This window comes from Mizuhopecten yessoensis, unplaced genomic scaffold, assembly GCF_002113885.1.
Source record: "Mizuhopecten yessoensis strain PY_sf001 unplaced genomic scaffold, ASM211388v2 scaffold2429, whole genome shotgun sequence".
NCBI lineage: Eukaryota > Metazoa > Mollusca > Bivalvia > Pectinida > Pectinidae > Mizuhopecten > Mizuhopecten yessoensis.
In genome coordinates, this window is record NW_018404542.1 from 394,275 (window position 1) to 413,783 (window position 19,509).

At 36.0% G+C, this 19,509-nt stretch overlaps 1 protein-coding gene across 2 annotated transcripts in view; it reads left to right on the plus strand.

Moving 5' to 3' along the window:
- The window catches only part of LOC110445958, a 31,229-nt gene extending 17,154 nt beyond the window's left edge, over nt 1-14,075 (plus strand). Inside the window, exons 2-8 of one of the 2 annotated variants that reach the window (XM_021490860.1) lie at nt 2,341-2,436; nt 8,106-8,300; nt 8,578-8,823; nt 9,012-9,110; nt 10,616-10,727; nt 10,920-10,966; nt 11,283-14,075. In XM_021490860.1, the coding sequence (XP_021346535.1) occupies nt 2,361-2,436; nt 8,106-8,300; nt 8,578-8,823; nt 9,012-9,110; nt 10,616-10,727; nt 10,920-10,966; nt 11,283-11,377 (870 nt within the window). In that variant the 5' untranslated portion in view covers nt 2,341-2,360 and the 3' untranslated portion in view covers nt 11,378-14,075. Of the gene's footprint in view, nt 1-2,306; nt 2,437-8,105; nt 8,301-8,577; nt 8,824-9,011; nt 9,111-10,615; nt 10,728-10,919; nt 10,967-11,282 lie in introns of those variants that run through there. The other variant, XM_021490861.1, reaches the window with a different exon arrangement.
- Nucleotides 14,076-19,509: the final 5,434 nt, after the last annotated feature.

The following is a 19,509-nucleotide window of genomic DNA, read 5'->3' on the forward strand; positions in this document are numbered from 1 at the left end:
TACGAGGCTGAAGGGTGGGGCCAAAAATGGTAATTTGGCTATTGCTTTAATAGAGGTTACACAACTAGTGGTTGTTGAATATGGTATTTATTTCACTCGAGTTGGTTAATTTTCAAAAGTTACAAAACACACGAGCTTTAGTTTGTTTTGTTGACAAGGCTGTCGTAGTGATATGACCCATGTGTAAAAACCACTCATTAATATTCAAAAATGCCTTTCAAAATTAATGTTTTGGCAACAACTTCGTGAAAAAAAAAAAAAAAAAAAAAAAAAAAAAAAAAACTTTAAATATTGAGAGTATGCAATATTGCATTAACTAATATAAATTAACCACGGACTATATGCACGTTAGCATATCGTTCGAAGTCTGCTTCCCGCCAAGTGATGAAGACGAACTGATCGCTGTCAATGGCCAAAACTATATGCCTGTGACGTTTCTTCGTGAGGTTCTATGGTTGACGTTTATAGCGAGAGTTCCGCCATAGACAGGCCCTCCGAATATTAATAACTGGACATGGGGAGAGCGATATATGTTCCGACCCTATCACAGATCTTGTTTGGGTTCACATATACATTACGTCTCTTGGTTTCACGACATTGGAGACGCGACGGTATGGCGTCGAAACGATATTGAGCGTCTGTAGCAATTTTGCCTGAAACTAGCATTCAAATCTTTAAGCATCAACTTTTAGTATTGCCTAAATAATATCCTTTTCTCATCGCATAATCTCACAAAGGTCACCAACATTTGCGGGATTTTGACATCAGACGACGTAAACAAAAAAGGACGCGGCAAAAAGCGCGTGAAAAAAATCGTCCGGTCAAGGTTCATCTTCTCGACCGATCAAAACTACGGATGGTCATATACCAAGTGTGGTGTATAACTCATATTTATTAAACAGTCTGCATGTTTATACAATGATCTGAGAGTGGAATAACACAGCGCATTGTGGTAGAAAGCGACTTCTTCTCTGGAACTCAGCGATGGATATCAACCATATTTGACTGGAAACATCCATAGGTAGTGGGGATTTAAAGTTTTACAAATGGTTAACACCCAAGGGGGATGAGAGGCGTGGCCAAGAAAAGGTTATTTGGATTTATTGCTATAAACGACTTTTTCTGTAGAGCTATGCACTTGATATCAATCATATTTGGTCGGAAGCATTAACGGGAGGTAGGGATACAAAATTGTACAAATAATCGGGTTGACACCCTGGGACTAAGGGGCATGCCAAAATGGGTAATTTTGCTAATTTGCTTTAAACGGCCTTCTCTGGAATTCAGCGATGGATATCAACTATATTTTGTTGGAATCATCCCTTCATGGTGAGGAAAACATTATTTTTACACTACGCATTGAAGAGAAAGTACCGTTCTGATTTGACAATACTAAAAGTGATATATTTACATGTGAAAGATACGACATTTTGTATATTTTGTCATAATGGCCTGCTACCAAAGAGATCCCCTACCCAAAACTATATATACAAATGCTGGGCATAAAGAGACGATTTCAGTCATGATATTAGAATTGACCCTGGGTACTGGTCAAACTCCTCTGGACCTAGTTTCTGAGCCACACCTGAGATCCCAATCCTATACCCATATACACAATTGCTGAGTGTAAAGAGACGAACGCACTTATGCTTCCAGGATGGCCTGGGTCTGTCCCACCCTTGCAGACTTAACCCATAGATCATAACTTTAAAACGAATAAGATCCGCACCCCAAAACTATAAATACAAATGCTGGACATAAAGAGACGAACGCAGTCATGATATTAGAATTGACCCCGTAGTGTGTCCCACCCTTGCAGACTTAACCCCTGGATCAAAACTTTGAAACGATTGAGATCCGCACCCAAAACTAGAAATAAAAATGCTAGGCATAAAGAGACGAATGCAGTCATGATATTATAATTTACCCTTGGGTCTTGTCAAACACCTAGGGACCTGGTCTGGTTTCAGAGCTACAGCTTGGAAACAGTTGAGATCCCCATCCATAACCATACATAAATTTGCAGGGAATGAACAACTCAGATCTGATGCAAGGATTGGCCTTCTGGTCTGGCCCATCCCCTTTGATTTTATTTGGAGAATATTTTGCCATGATTCTTTAAAGATAGAGGTGAGGGATACAGGCCCTCTGGGTCTCTTGTACTTATATGTAAATTCTGCTTTACACAATAATTTACATGCAAATAGTAGTCCCGGGAACGGTACGGAAAGTCCGGCTTCCGAAATTAAGTGGGCAAAATCATACGCACGTACTCAACATTAGTATCTGTTCACAATTGTGTTTAGTGCTGATGTATTTGTTAGAAACTATTTTTCTAAAGTCACGTTGTTCCATTCTGAATGGCTTGGACTACGTATATTCTCCATACGGTGCTCTGTGCCTTCTTCAGCCTTTCACATGTTGTGGAAATGTCAGGTAAGTTTAAAATTCATTCACAGTTCTTTTTTTTATAAAGAATGAACAGTTTCAGGGAGAGGATTTTACTTTGTACATGTACATACTCATCTCATTTAACTACTCTCGCCTGTTTAACATTGCGTTTGTCATTTGTTTGACAAGACAGCGTTCTACAGAGTTCTGAGTACCGCGTTGCCCGCAAGAAACTTCGATTACTGCTGAGGTATATAAAGTGGATATTTCAAGGTTTATCACCCATAGTCTACTACATATGCTTCATAAGTATGGAAGACTGTCGGTATGTTCTGTCATACGAACGAAATGTATATGGTAGTCATTTTTACACTACGCATTAAAGAGGAAATACCTTTCTGACTAGACAAAACTAAAAGTGATATCTTTATGACATTTTGAATGTTTTGTCATAAAAATAACTACTGTCCAGCTTAATTATTTGAGTTCCCAATAATGAAGAAGAAAATAAACTCAATGAACTTTCCTGTGAAGGATTTAAGTCCTCTTTTTATTTCCCCATTTGGAAAGTTCAGGGAATTACACAACCTAGTGTCTGTCATAGCAAAATGGTGGACAACCTGTGCGATTGCCAACTTTCCTTCAACTCGCATAAATCACGTGACCCTGTCAAAAAGTCAAGTGTCCATAAATGAAGGGATTTTTATCTTATGTGAGATGATGCTTTCCTGTACGAAGATAAATTAATGATCAATAAAAGAAAGAGGATCTCCCTGACAATCGAATAGATATAAAAGAGGATGCACCCGTTGGCAACTGCGATTGCTAGTGACAGTGTTGGAGGAAAGAAAGATGATCTCCCTTGGGGTTGAATATTTTGTTAAATGTGGGAAATACAGGTAGAGTTATATAGGAATGGACGTTTTAAATTCTTTAATATTCCTTGACTAATTGATTTTAATGGTTTTATAAATATGACAGTGTGGTGAAATGGAGACATACATCTTTAAATGACCACTAAATATTCGAATTAAACTTGTCGGCAGAGACGCGTGAACTAACTTGATATCTGTCTGCAAACACTTTAACGTTTCCTGTAAGTAAAAAGAAATAACACTTTTTAATAACAAAGGAAACTATATTGTGTTCTATTTTGTTACTAGTTAATCATGGTTTTGCATTATAAGCTCTCCGAATTTCGATTAATGTTAAGGATAAGGGTTTATCTTTTTTATACTCTACCAAACCATCATCAAATCGTCTCACTACTATTCTTAATACTAGTAAATGAGGGTTACAGTCGTGACACCGTATAATCCAGAGTTGGAATAACGATATTGGAAGAACTCATTGATCTTAATGCTGATCCTCTGGCCAAGCTGGCTGTTGGCAAAATGACAAACACGACGGCAAAACGTAAAGCATACGATGTAATCTGCGTCACGTCTACTTCACGTTTTTCCTACTTTGTCTGCGTTTTACATCGTATGCTTTACGTTTTTCCTACTTTGTCTGCGTTTTACATCGTATGCTTTACGTTTTTCCTACTTTGTCTGCGTTTTACATCGTATGCTTTACGTTTTTCCTACTTTGTCTGCGTTTTACATCGTATGCTTTACGTTTTTCCTACTTTGTCTGCGTTTTACATCGTATGCTTTACGTTTTTCCTACTTTGTCTGCGTTTTACATCGTATGCTTTACGTTTTTCCTACGTTGTCCGTATGCTTTACGTTTTTTTCTGATTGGTCTGTGTTTTACATCGTATGCTTTACGTTTTTCCTACTTTGTCTGCGTTTTACATCGTATGCTTTACGTTTTTCCTACTTTGTCTGCGTTTTACATCGTATGCTTTACGTTTTTCCTACTTTGTCTGCGTTTTACATCGTATGCTTTACGTTTTTCCTACTTTGTCTGCGTTTTACATCGTATGCTTTACGTTTTTCCTACGTTGTCTGTGTTTTACATCGTATGCTTTACGTTTTTCCTACTTTGTCTGCGTTTTACATCGTATGCTTTACGTTTTTCCTACTTTGTCTGCGTTTTACATCGTATGCTTTACGTTTTTCCTACTTTGTCTGCGTTTTACATCGTATGCTTTACGTTTTTCCTACTTTGTCTGCGTTTTACATCGTATGCTTTACGTTTTTCCTACGTTGTCCGTATGCTTTACGTTTTTTTCTGATTGGTCTGTGTTTTACATCGTATGCTTTACGTTTTTTTCTGATTGGTCTGTGTTTTACATCGTATGCTTTACGTTTTTCCTACTTTGTCTGCGTTTTACATCGTATGCTTTACGTTTTTCCTACTTTGTCTGTGTTTTACATCGTATGCTTTACGTTTTTCCTACTTTGTTTGCGTTGCTTTACGTTTTTCTTACTTTGTCTGCGTTTGACATAGTATGATTTACGTTTTCCCTACATTTTTCTCGTTTTACATCATTTACTTTGTTTCCTACTTTGTCTCCGGTTTATACCGTATAACTTGATCATAATTGATACCTTCAGTTGCATAATCATAAAATCTCCAGAATCAAACTACACAGAGAGTGTACGACGTCTCTTTGATGGCGTTATAAAATCAATACATTGATGTAAAAGTGGCATACAAAAATGTTTGAAGTTTCAAATTCCGTGGGGCCAGGAGAATAATGCTCCATTAAATGAACTATTACATGTATTACTCTCTGCATCAAATACAAATTTATTTACATCAGGAAGGAAGAAGATTTGAATGGTACTGTAACTTTCCCGTTTCCCCTGCTTTGTCCGCTGTTTACACCGTATGATAAACGCTTTCTATACGTTGTGGGCGGTTTATACCGTCTGATTTACGTTTTCCATATTTTTGCCGCGGTTTTCATGGTATGTTTTACGTTGCTCCTGCTTTGTTCGCGGTATTTGCCGTTAGCTATACGTTTTGTACACGTTTTATATCGTACACTTCACGTTTTCCTTCATGGTTTATGGTTTATACGGTATGCTTTACGTTTGCCCTGCTTTCTCTGCGGTTAACATAATATGTTTTACGTTTCCCTATTTTCTCTGCGGTCAGTTTTTCGTCTATTGCCCCATAGATGTAGCTTGTCACACGACATACATGCTTATTACAACATTCGGTTGTTTTTTTAAACGCCTCAGGTTGTCAAAAATATGTGAATAGGGGTTAAAATCTTGTTGAATAATTTGTGTGGTGTCAATGTTCTGTAATGTATCTTGCGGTTAAAAATCGTAATGACTTGTGCGGTTTTCAGTAATGCGTTCAGCGGTGATAACTTTATCGTAAATTGACACTTTGCCTACTTTGTCTGAGGTTTACACCGTATGTTTTACGTTTCCCTATTTTCTCTGCGGTTAACACCATGTGTTTTACGTTTAACCTATTTTCCATCGGTTTAANCATCAAATACAAATACATTTACATCAGGAAACAACGAAGTTTTGAATGGTACTGTAACCTTCCTGTTGTTTCGACCAAATACCGAATATCTGTATTGAACAGCATTGTGATGTACGGCTGTAGCTCTAAAACTTCCGTTAATGCCTCGAATGTCCCTACGCAGTGATAACACAGGTTTTGCCTTAGTTCAAATACCCTGAAAATGAATAAACAGTCATTCAGATTGTGGATAAAATGTTTTCGATCATTGCTTAGTGAGCCTTTCCACGTCCTCTGAAGTTCTTATTCTCATATAAGGTACCGGGCGAGGAGCACAACATACCTATCCCAACAGTATATCTGATTTCATCTCCATTTTTGCAGAGGTTAATGTTTATCCTGTCATGTATACTTGTTATTAAAGATACACACATAACAAACACAAGAAATAAGTTTGATTGGATTTATTGGTCACAACTTTCTAAACGGCCGTCGACCCAATAAGTCAATATGGGTGTAATTTGACAGACCACAATCAACAAACAAACAATTCAATAATCAATAATCAGCGGTTTCGTGGTATCAGCTCTCCTGAGATTAACTGTTTGAGGGTGACCAACTCCCCGTTAATCAATAGTTAAAAAAATTCTGGGTATCAGCTCCCTGGTAATTATCAAGCAAATTCAAAATCAGCTATCAAATATCAAGCTGCACATGTATTCAATATAACATTGATCAATTTTCATATATAAATCACTATAAGTGAAATGTCCATAATACTGTCAAATAGTCATACTTGCCAGCTGCATCGAATAGCTTGAAATCTGCTTAAAATAACTTATCTGCGAAATATGCAGCGCGAATACACATTTTTCTTACGGATACAGTTGATTGTGGTTGTTCCATTCTTTCACATAACACACAAGTCACAACAGCCGTTGTTTAGATCCCCCCAAATCCCCTGTCCACTCTTATATGCCATGTTTGTTGACGCAGAAATTAAAATTTACAATAAAAAGCACACCAGCACACCAGCAGTATACCGCAATAAAGAATGGGTGGGTTTATGAATATTTAGCTTCCAAAGCATTTTCAGATACTTAATATTATGCGATAATCTTTTTGCGTTGATTCTAATGTGATCACGTCTGCACAACCGGAAACAGATGGCTATGGCCCGAGGGGAGATAACCATCGTCGATTCCGGAATTAAATTTTCAGGCGTTCACAACACCAATTGTTTGTGTTTCCTTTAATAACCGTACATAGAGCAGAATTCGCGCTACAGGATTCACCTCAGTCAAATTCATACACAACAGACAACTACTAGTTAAGTTTCCTAATTTCATGTTTTTGGTGTTGCCCGTCTGACATTGAGTTTAAATTGGGTATTTTGTTTTACTACTAATATGTTAATAGAACGATGATTCCTATAAAATAAAACCAAATATACTACAATGCACTTATAACACCGCTAATAACATTACCCGAAAGACCGATAACACCGCATTTAATATAACTTAGGACCGCTTAATACTTTACTCAACATCTGCCAATATGGTACAGTTATATGCCGTTTTATATAACAAAATGTATACAGCACTCTCTAGATTGAAGTATATTATCAATATTTTTTCATCTTTCATGTTATCTTGTAATTTCTACTTCATTCACCTTTAAAAAAGAAAAGTCAACAATATTCGTTCAACAATGCATAACAAACACTCCATATACATATACCCTTGTTGTACATTTAATATTGGCCAAACGACTTTCAATTTTTACAATTTAACTTAAGAATATTTAATCTAAAAGTAAGCAAAAAGTCGGGATTAATAATAATACAAATACGCTCATCTGCTGACGTGGGGTTTAGGTCGCATCACTTGTTACACTTGCTACACCGCAAGGTATATTACTATACCGCAAAGGTTTTTACTCGTATGACCAGCTTACTGCTTTGTTCGCGGTAGTTTCCGTAAGCTTTACGTTTTCCCTCCTTTAACCGCGGTTTACACAGTATTGTTTTTTGTTTTTCCATTTCTTTCACATATTTACGTTCATAACGCTTTCAGTACTGTCTATCTTCATTCTGCAAACTTCAAACGTACGTATAAAACACCAAACATAATCGTACGTTTGTGGGAGGATTCATGTATAACTTAAGAGATGTAACTGTTCTTGTCACGATTGATTGATGCTTGTATGAGTATCAATAATTCACTGGAAAACCCATATCATCTCATATTATCATAAAATAACGATAGTTTTGTCATGATTAGCTTCCTTCTTTGTATCTTTAACGCAGGCAAAATTGTTCAATCATTCGATCGTTTCAGAACTAGTTTCTCTAAACGGACAAACAGTCGAAAGCAGTAATTACCACTCACCAAGGTATGCTGTGGATGGGGATTTAAATTCATGTGCGTACCAGGCTCGTGAACAACCTGAGGTGTATTTGAGGGTAAACCTACAGAGACAAGTCAACATAGAAAAGGTCGAAATACATGACGGAGAAGAACTTCCTTTCAGTGGTAGGACTATTTTTCATTATAAAAGTGTTCAAGAGTTAATGATTCACTTCTCTCGAGCTTCTCAAGTTATGATCAATTTAGGCAGAAAAATGCGTAAATAAACCAATAAACCACTTGCGCTTGCTCTGATGCCTAATTTGTTTTCCTTGTGTAAAAATCTTGACAACAAAGGAAAAAATGTACAGAGAATAACGTGCATGTCATTCAATTAATGCAATGTTTACGTTTTAAATTACATCTTTCTATCGAAACAAATATTTTGTGGTTAATATTGTAGACCTATTTGGAAATCGATTCTCTGGTTTCGAGGTGTACCTTTCGAATTCCACCCAGAGACGAAGAGAAGACCAATGTTCCAAGGACCAATCAGCGAACGTGAACCAATTTCAAAGTTTTGTAAGTCTCAAAGAGTGTAAAGGAACTGCACAATATGTGATTATATACAACCACCGGGAAACGCTTGGTTTACTTGACTTGCTTGAGGACAACGTACTCCAAAAGCTGTGTGAAGTGAAGGTGTATGGTGAGTAGGTACCGAAGTCTCCATACTAGACCGAACGCTATCGGAAAGGTTAAGAAATACATTATTGTTGTATTTGCCTGTTTCTTGTTGAACAGTTATCGCCACGAACATCCTAAAAATGCAAGAATTGGTCATTTTTGAGGTTATTTCACCAAGTATTATCATAATGTGTCTTTTTTATCCGACAGGATGTGACGAGGGCACATATGGATATGGAAATTGTGACGAAACATGTTCCTCGAATTGTCCCGGCAGTCTCTGTCATCCAAATTCAGGAGTTTGTCTGTGTATGTTATGGAATCTTTCATAGTTATTTTGCAATATTCTCCCTTATCTTCTTTACAATATTCGATAGACAATGTTCATAAAAAATTGTAATTTAAAATCTTGTTTCCAAAAACTACTTTGGCATTCAAACTTTGCTAATCAAAGAGACTGAAGAAAGAGTCCTATTATTACTATAAACGGTATTTCTAAAGTGCGACTAACAAGTTGCTATAATTGTATATGTACCTTGGATACCCGTATAATAACATTGAAATATATTTTGATGGATATAGCTGGTGGCAGCAGGATTAAATAACTGACCCTTGCTAGCCGCCATTAACAATTTATGGTTACTGCTGATAAAAACGTGCCTACATGATCGTTACCATTGTCGTCCCATACACACTGATTAGGTTATTCGGTGTCAATCATTTCCGACTTATACATTGTACAAACATTGTAATGTAGTCAACAGCGAACACATCCCGGTAATGTTGTATCTGTATACAGTTATTGTTTTGATTATCTCTTCAGATTTTGTATTTGAGTATTACATTGTGATATTTTACCGTCTGTAATGTCGTTGTGGTAAGTTAGGTTCTAGTGTACTGAGAAGGTGGTATCAGTTTAACATTGTGAACTAACGTTTTGGTAAGTTAGATTATAGTATACCAAGTGGGTTATATTAGTTAAACATTGTGTACTGACGCTTTGGTATTTTGGTTCTAGTATACCAAGTGGGTTACATTAGTTAAACATTGTGTAGTGACGCTTTGGTATTTTGGTTCTAGTATATCAAGTGAGTGGTATTAGTTAAATATTGTTTACTGACGCTTTGGTATTTTGGTTCTAGTATACCAAGTAAGTGGTATTAATGAAACATTGTGTACTGACGTTGTGGTATTTTTGGTTCCAGTATACGAAGAAGGTGGTATTATTTTATCATTGTTTACTGACGCTGAGATAGTTTTTCCTTTGTATACATTTTTTTTAATTAGTGTAAATCATACACAGATTTTGACTTTGGCTGTTGTTTGTAGTTTGTGCTAGGAGCCTCCATCCACTGACAGATCAGTCAGGGATGAACCTGTAGATAAGACTAGGTAGGGGAATTTCTAGACTTAGACAGTAATGACTGAAAAACAACATATTGCAGCTTTTGTAGTGGTATGAGAAAGCTACTTTTAATGGCTGCACGTGCTTCATTACTTATGAACAATAATTGGTTCCTACTCATGAATAGCTAATCTACATATTTTGTTAAAAAGGAAATGTACTAGATTTTTATGGAGATCTTTCAGAGGGGGCCTACTCGGGCATGGACCTTGACTGTCGCGGCCACAATGTGAAGTAAATGAAAACCCGCAATGTGTTTTTAAGCGTGGTGTGTTACAGCTGTCAGTTCACAACAAATATTGTTATTTTACACAATATCAACATTAATTTCGTCTGTCAACCTTACAATTAGCTGTTACAATGTAACGAAAGAATAAAGTGTGTTTCTAAATGTTATCCTCCCCCACAGATGAGCAGGACAAAGCAAGAATGACCAAGGTGCCTATTACTACCCCAGTGCTCGCCGGTGTGGCTGGACTCTTAGCAATTCTGTTGATGGTTTCTGTCATCATTATTTTCAAGTAAGTAAGCATTTATTTTTATCAAGATCCATAATTTGTTAACGCATTATGGTTCATTATTGCCTTTTGATCGATTTTGAATAAATGGATCCTTGTGTTATCGTAAACAAACGCGTTTCAACTTTATTAACTGAAAGCAGAATAAAAATCATACATTTATTTCAAACAATTATTTTTCTCTCTTCAAATTAGAATGAGAATAAAACGAACAGCGCCTTCCGGAGATGAAAACCATCAAGGTATATATTTTGATCTGAATACATTTAGAACTTTCTGTAACTCAAATGAATATTTTTATACAAATCATTTTATACAAATATAACTCCATTTCTTCTGTAAATACAAATTATGTAGTAGTGAATTTGTTGATTAGAGCTAACAGAGTTCACCTATTGGTATCCTCGGCTAATATAAATATTTCATAACTATTATGTATAAGGAAAAGTTATCAATCACTATATAGTGTTATGTAAGAAATAATATTCACTACCACATACAACTGTCATACTATTTATTGATGTCAGACCTTTACTATTGTGTTTCCATGTTTTACAGAGAATACGTATGACGACCTCAACACAATGGCATTACAGCCACAGAACACCTATGATGATTTGAGGAATGCCAGTAGCAGTCAGGGAAGCAAGTAGCACTGCCTTTTTGATAGTCTACAGTGACTTGTATGATATTGCTTGTTTAGTAGTCGTAACACAGACTGACGTGATTTGTGTGATATTACTTGTTTAATAGTCTACACACAAACTAACATGACTTGTATGATATTGCTTGTTTAATAGTCTACAGTGACTTGTATGATATTTCTTGCGTAATATTCTTAACACAGACTGACGTGACTTGTATTTTATTGTTTGTTTAATATTCTAGGAGTGTACAGCGAATTGGATTATTTTCTTTGTTTAATAGTAAAAAGCTAATTGTATGATATTGCTTGTTTAATAGTTTACAAACAAACTGACGTAACTTGTATTATATCGTTTGTTTAATAATTCAGGAGTGTACAGCGAATTGTATTATTTTCCTTGTTTAAGAGTTTTATGATATTGTTCTTTTAGTAGTCTACACACAGACTGACAGGACTTGTTTGATAGTGCTTGTTTAAGTCTACACACAGACTGACGTGACTTTGGTGATATTGCTTGTTTAATAAGCTGCACTCAGACAACTGACTTGTAGGATATTGCTTGTTTAATAATCTACACACAGACTGACGTGACTTGTAGGATATTGTTTGTTTTAGTTTACATACAGACTGACGTAACTTGTATGCAATTGTTTGTTTAGTAGTCTAAACACAGACTGACGTGACTTGTAGGATATTGCTTGTTCTACACAAAGACTGACGTGACTTGTATGTTATTTTTTATTTAGTAATCTACACACAGACTGACGTGACATGTTTGATATTGTTTGTTTAAGAATTTTCACTCAGACAAATGACTTGTATAATATGGCTTGTTAATATCTTATATACAGACTCACTTGACTTGTAAGAAATTGTTTGTTGAATAGTCTACACAAAGAATGAGACTGCGATGACTTGTATAAAATTGCTTGTTAAATAGTCTACACTCAGACTGACGTGACATGTATGTTTTGCTTGTTTAATAGTCTCCACACAGACTGACGAGACATGCATGATTTGCTTGTTTAATAATCTACACACAGAGTGACGTGATTTGTATGATATTTCTTGTTTAGTAGTCTACACACAGACTGACGTGACTTGTATGGTATTGCTTGTTTAATAGTCTACACACAGACTGACTTGACTTGTATGGTATTGCTTGTTTAATAGTCTCCACACAGACTGAAGTGACTTGCATGATTTGCTTGTTTAATAATCTACACACAGAGTGACGTGATTTGTATGATATTTCTTGTTTATTAGTCTACACACAGACAGACGTGACTTGTATGGTATTACTTGTTTAATAGTCTACACTCAGACTGACGTGATTTGTATGGTATGGCTTGTTTAATAGTCTCCACACAGACTGACGTGACATGCATGATTTGCTTGTTTAATAATCTACACACAGAGTGACGTGATTTGTATGATATTACTTGTTTAATAGTCTACACTCAGACTGACGTGATTTGTATGGTATGGCTTGTTAATAGTCTACACACAGACTCACGTGACTTGTGTGATACTGCTTGTTTAATAGTCTACACACAGACTGACGCGACATGTATGATTTGCTTGTTTTATAGTCTACACACAGACTGACGAGTGATGTCGATCAGTGTCTGTTTTAACAGTATTTCCAATATGTGTATATGTGTTTTTGTACAGTTTGTATATAAGTTGAGTATAAACATCACTTCATTTCTAGTTCAGAATTGATCACGAAAATAAGCCCCTTGATAGTAAATCTGCATTTATGTTTTTTTGAGCTTTAGTTTTTAAGAAAGGTCTTTTCTCGCTTTGTTGCAATGGTAAAGTGAAACCGAGCCTATCCATCCACACTATTTGACATATCCTGTGGAATGTAAATTCATCTTATAAATGCTTTTATTTTCTATATTTGGGAATCATTTAAAACCGTCTCGATAATATATCGGCGACTATTAAAACATATCCATGCTCACATTTGTACAAGATGTTGAAACTTAAATACAGATATTAATTGTATTACACAACCACAGCTGCGTAAGCAGGTATAGAATAGGAATATGTATCCACAATACAGAGATCGGGAAATATAACTTTAGTACTGTATCATTTACATTCGAAATGTTTTTACTTTCCTTTAGCATCGTAAGTCTTCAAAAATGTTTTCTAAAACAATTGAAACTAGATCAAAATGAACTGGTTTACACAATTTTTATTATTTTTCGGTGAATTTGAAGTACATTCGTTTATTGCTTGAGTGTATGTGTAGAAATTCCATGTCAAAGAAATTAAATGCAAAAGAATATATTGTATACATTTTACATTTACTTGCTTACACTGTAACTCGTTGTTATTGGGAATCTTATGTTCTGTATGTGACACTATTTTCTTTGGGACCATTTATCCTCATTCATCATATTCCATTATATCATATTTTGCTATAGATCACGTTTTTTTTTATGTAACATTCAATGCCCAAACCGACAATATCTTGTCGACTTTTTCCTAAGAATTGCTTGTCAATGTAATATAATTTTGAGATGAAGTATTAATAGTGCATGCATTTGGAGATAAAAATATCTTATTAATAAAGTATTTTAATATCATGTTTCTGTATTGGACTTGTATCGTTTTGTTGTTTCCTTTAACTCTACATTCACAAAAAGATTATGTTTATTGTTTCTACATGTCAGTTGTTATAGAAGAAACAAAGAAGGGAACTTTGATGTGTATTTCTTTGTGCTTCGTTTTTGGTATAATTCTGTATCTGGAAACATCTTATTCTGCATCTATAGTAGATATGACAAAATAAGTTACTTTTATCATTAAATCTTTTTATTTCTTTATTCATATTTTTTATTTTTTATTTATATATTTATTTCCGTTATATGTCGTCCTCTACTATTCCAAGGTCTCCAGACAATTTAATTTCATCTTTGTTGCATATTTGTGTTCTTCACGAGTAAAATATACATACTATAATGGTGGTGCGATGATAAGTTTCCTGCTATGTTTGATGTTCCGAGTAAATATAATTCCACTAGTCGAAATTCTAAAACGTGAAACTTTTTTAAGTGTTGTCACAGTGTAGGGTTTATGATTTAAATATATTTTATTGCCTAAAAATAGCAACTGGATTAGGCACTAGTGATTCAACTTATACAAAGCCCTTTTCATTATATATTACAATAAGAATTGCCATACTAAAATGATTGAACATTGGTAAGTTCATATGCATGCATTCACACGTCAACACCCCCACACATTTACACTTTGAGTTACATACAATTAGAGAGGGGGAGAGCTCAAATTATTTTGGCTTAGTGACTCAGTCCAACACAATACAAATTTTAATCTATATGCAGCCATCACATCCTGTGCTGTAAATTCTTCCTGGTATTCAATCCGCGGTTTCTGGTATTTCCGTTTCCACTAATCCGTATACACAGGGAAAGACCTACTCCCATAACATGAGAGGCCGCTGGTCGGCCTTTTTTCTATCGGATATGATTTTGCCGACTGCGACCTCTCATTTCCTAAGCACTTATACCTTGATGCAGTTTCCGCCCGAAATCCGAGCGGAACAAACTCGGCTTGAAAAACTCACAGACACAAATATATAGTATATTACGGAATAGAATACTCAAAATACATGTCCATGTCGTTGTAGCACATCACTGACCTACATTTAAAACATGGTTTCCTGGATTAATACAAAATAGCAGGGGGATTTCAAACGGAACGAAATGATACGGAGTTTGTTTGTATTCCGCTTGTGAAACATTACATGTAATCTATTTTTGTATTAACCGGAAAAATCATGGCAAATTCTATCTGCTTCGCTTTGAATGAGGAAAAACTCATTATTTATGTCTTTGACACGAAATTTTTCTCATATAATCATGGATTTATGGAAAGGAACATTTATTGGACACTTTTGACCATTTAAATGTATGTAAACACGATATACTCTTTCTTAATCCGAACTTTGAAAATGTGATCGTCAGCATCGGGAAAATCAGCTATGGCAGATAGAGGTTACGCGGCGCCTGTCAAAAGTTTTTCGCCGTGTAAAACCTCTAATATTGTTGGAGTAGGAAAGACCAAGCAAATGGTACACATATATGAATATATTTACATTCTGTGTTGCATTTGCCTATATGTCGTTAGTAAACCAAATTGCAGTATATGAGACTGTATACTAAAATTTACAGTGATACGGCCAGTGTAGGAATACAGCTGGTACAAGGTAAACAAACATGGCCGCCAGTCACATCCGATATCAATACGCCTATAGTCAGAGAACTTTCTGGGTTCGTTAGCATTTAGCAATGTGGGTCATCGCAAAAAGTAAAGCAACTTGCGAATTATGACAATATAAATTTATTATGCGATGTGTAGGTACCACAAACTTATTGTTAGCTCCATTCTAGATATGAAATTACCAAGTTTGTCAACGTCATCACACAGGGGCTCGGTTACGGGTTTTTGCGTTATGCATAACATCAGTGAATAACCACAACACTACAATTCAGCATTTATAAAACCTTGTTCAAGTCGAGGGAATCGACAAGGTTTTAGAATGTGTATAAATACCTTTTTAAGTGTTGTGGTTCTTCAGTGATGTCATCCATTACTCAAAATCACGAAACCGAGCCCCTTTGAACGTCGTCTAATAGCGATGATAAATCTGACCGATACGACACGCTTCTACCATTTGATGACCTACTTCAGCATAGTGAAGATGGAACAGAACTTAATATCGATCAACAGAGATAGATGATTTGAAAGACAGTAGTGAATCAGAAGAAACAATTTGAGAAGGGAGTTTGTTCCAATCTTTGATAGTCCAAGGAAAGAAGGATTCCTTCCTTACAGACGTCCTGCATGAGATAGCCTAGTTAGAAATGCGGTTTGATGACTATGCCTTGTTTGTCTGGTTATAGGGGTGTTTAGTAGTAATGGCAACTTTATTACGATAGATTTTATAGAGCATGGTCAGCCTCGCGTCTTTCCTGCGATCTGCAAGACTACGCCATTTTTGGTGTTCTAACATGTTGCCAACGCAGGTGTTACGATAGCGATTGGCAACGAAACGGGCAGCCCTGCGCTGTACCATCTCTAGCTTGTCTATATCTTTTTTTAAGTAAGGGTCCCATATAACCTGAGGGCGGACCAGGGACTTATAGGCCTTTTGATTGGTGTTAGAGGATGAAATTTCGAGATTGCGCCTCAGGAAGCCCAGAGTGTAGTTGACCTTTTTTGTGATGTTATTGATATGAGTACTCCACTCCACTTTAGATCAGAAGTAATGGTGACCCCAAGATATCAATATCTCTTTGCAGGGTGTGAGCGTCTCTCTGAGATGTTGCTGTCAGATACATGATAGTATCATCTGCAAAGAGTCTGATAAAAGATGTTATACCCTCAGTGATATCATTGATGTAGTATAAGAAAAGACCGAGGACCGAGCCTTGGGGGACCCCTGCTTTTACTGGGGCAGAATCGGACATTTCCCCTTATACTACAACAGTCTGGGTTCTGTCACTTAGGAAGCCCTCAATCCAGGTGTTGACTGGTCCAGTAATTCCATACCCCCTGAGTTAGAATGGCTCACCTTATCAAAGGCCTTACTAAAATCCAAAATCAATACGTCTGTCTGTTTACCATCTTCTAAATTTCTTGAGATGTCATCAATAAATTCTAATAGTTGACTCTCGCATGACCTGGATTGTCTGAAACCATGTTGTAAGGGGTAAAGAATGTTATTGTTATCAGCATGATTCATGATGTTACTTACTATAATTAATCCATCAACTTACAACAAATACAAGTGAGAGATATGGGATGGTAGTTTTCAGGGTTAAAGTTTTGGCCTTTTTTGTAAACTGGGACAATGTTAGCTGTTCTCCAGTCAGATCGAACATGACCGGTATCTAACGACCTTTGGAAGATGAGACAGAGAATGGGGGGAATTTCTGTTGCCAGTTCCTTGAGTACAATCGATTTGATATGATCTGGGGCAGCAGCTTTAGAGGTGTCTAGATTTAGAAGAAGTTTATAAATTCCATTGGGTGTTATTTTAATGTTACCCATCTCAGAGATGTTGTTCTGCATAGGGCATTGCTGCTTAAATATGTCTGAGCTAATGTTGTCATCACTGGAAAACACAGACTGGAACTGATTGTTCAATATATTGGCCTTATTCGTAGGATCTGTATGGAGTTTACCATTTCGTTTCAGTGCCCCTACACCACTGTAGTCAGGTTTTTTTTTATGTTTTATATATATCCAGAACCTTTTCATAGGTTTACAGTCCGAGGAATCTGAATTTGGACGGACTATGTCTTCATCGTATTTCCAGTAGGCCTGTCTGAATAGTTTTTGGATAAGATGTTTCAGTGATTTGAATTTTTCTTTAATTGATGGTTACCAGACTTTTTTGCTTGTTTATATAGATTGTTTCTTTTATTGATGGTTACCAGACTTTTTTGCTTGTTTATATAGATTGTTTCTTTTATTGATGGTTACCAGACTTTTTTGCTTGTTTATATAGTCTGTTTCTTTTATTTATTAACTTTTTAATTTCATGTGTCACCCATGGGTTTCTATCTCTCCCTTTTTTTGCCACTTTGTGCGGGACATGCTCGCCAACTATCTTTTGTAAGAATAGTTTGAATGCTTCCCATAATCCCTCTACAGTTAGGACTTTATTGGTCGAGATTTCTAGATAGAAGTTGTGGAGTTCACTTTTCATGAAATTCCAATTGGCCTTTTTATACAAGGGTATTTCTCTGGGTCTTTGGTTAATTTTGTGGGGAACACTGGAAATTTGGAGGAACATAATATCATGGTGAGATAAACCAGGAATTGCCTCAATTCTCTGTACTTGGTTTGGGGTATTTGTAATTATGAGAGCTAATGTATTGTTATTACGGGTAGGAAACGTGACCAGTTGTGTTAGCCCAGTATTATCAAGGAGATTTCCAAAGTCATAGTGAAATTTAGAGTGGGCAGTGTTTGGTTTAATTATCGTATTCTCCCAGTCCCAACCAGGTAAGTTGAAATCGCCTCCGATGACAAGTGTGGAGTTCTGAAGCTGGGAGGCTTGCCTCAAGGAAAGATCAAACAGTTTTGCACTTACTTCATTGTTTGTTTTTGGATTATAATAAGAACATATGTACAGTGTCTTATTTCCAACGACTTCTATCTTTGCCCAAATAATTTCACACTCTTCAGGTGGGTTAAGGTCTTCTACAGAGTCACTCATGTAACCAGTTTTAATTGCAATAACGACTCCTCCACCTGCACTATTTACTCTATCTTTTCGAAAAGCTCTATATTCTGATGGAATGACTTCATTACTATGGATGTTGGGTTTTAACCAAGTTTCAGTACCGATGGTAACATGAGGTAAAGTACTCTTAATAAGGTTATGTACAAGATGTTGTTTATTTTTCATAGATTGGAAGTTTACATTAACAATCCGTGGTGGTTTCTCCCTAGAACAAGTATATTTTTAAGTCTGCGTAGTCTGAAAGGACCACTTTAATAAAAAAAAAATCCGAGTATATATGCTTCTGAAAATAACGTAATATTCCAGTCGATAGAAACATAAGCGTTTCCGAGGAAACAATCAAGTCCGTTCAGCGCCGCATCACTTCCAAATACATGTAATCTATCAATGCGCGAAAAACAGCTTTAATTTTAAACAAGCAGAAGTTGTGCAATTATTAACAATTTTCAACAAAACACACTCATATGAAATAAATAATAAAGTTAAGTTTGTGTTTTAACCATTTTATGTGCGTGTTGTTTGCAATGACACGAGGAGGAGGGGCTTACTAGACTCTTTGTTTGTTTGTTTGTTTGTTTGTTCGGGTTTAACGGCCCATCGACGGCTGTGGTCAGTTAGAGCCATGGTGATTTATTTAGCTATTTTATTTTTTAAACAAACATGTGAGAAGCGAAGATAAAATCAGATATAAAGGTTCTTTTTTAAAGCATTCGCATTGTATGTGTAGATGATTAAAATAAAAAGGGGGTTAAAATAATAAAAGATATAACGAATAGATGATATGGACTATGTGATATATATAACGACAAAAAGGGTAAGGTTGGTTAAAAGACATCAGAGTCTATAGA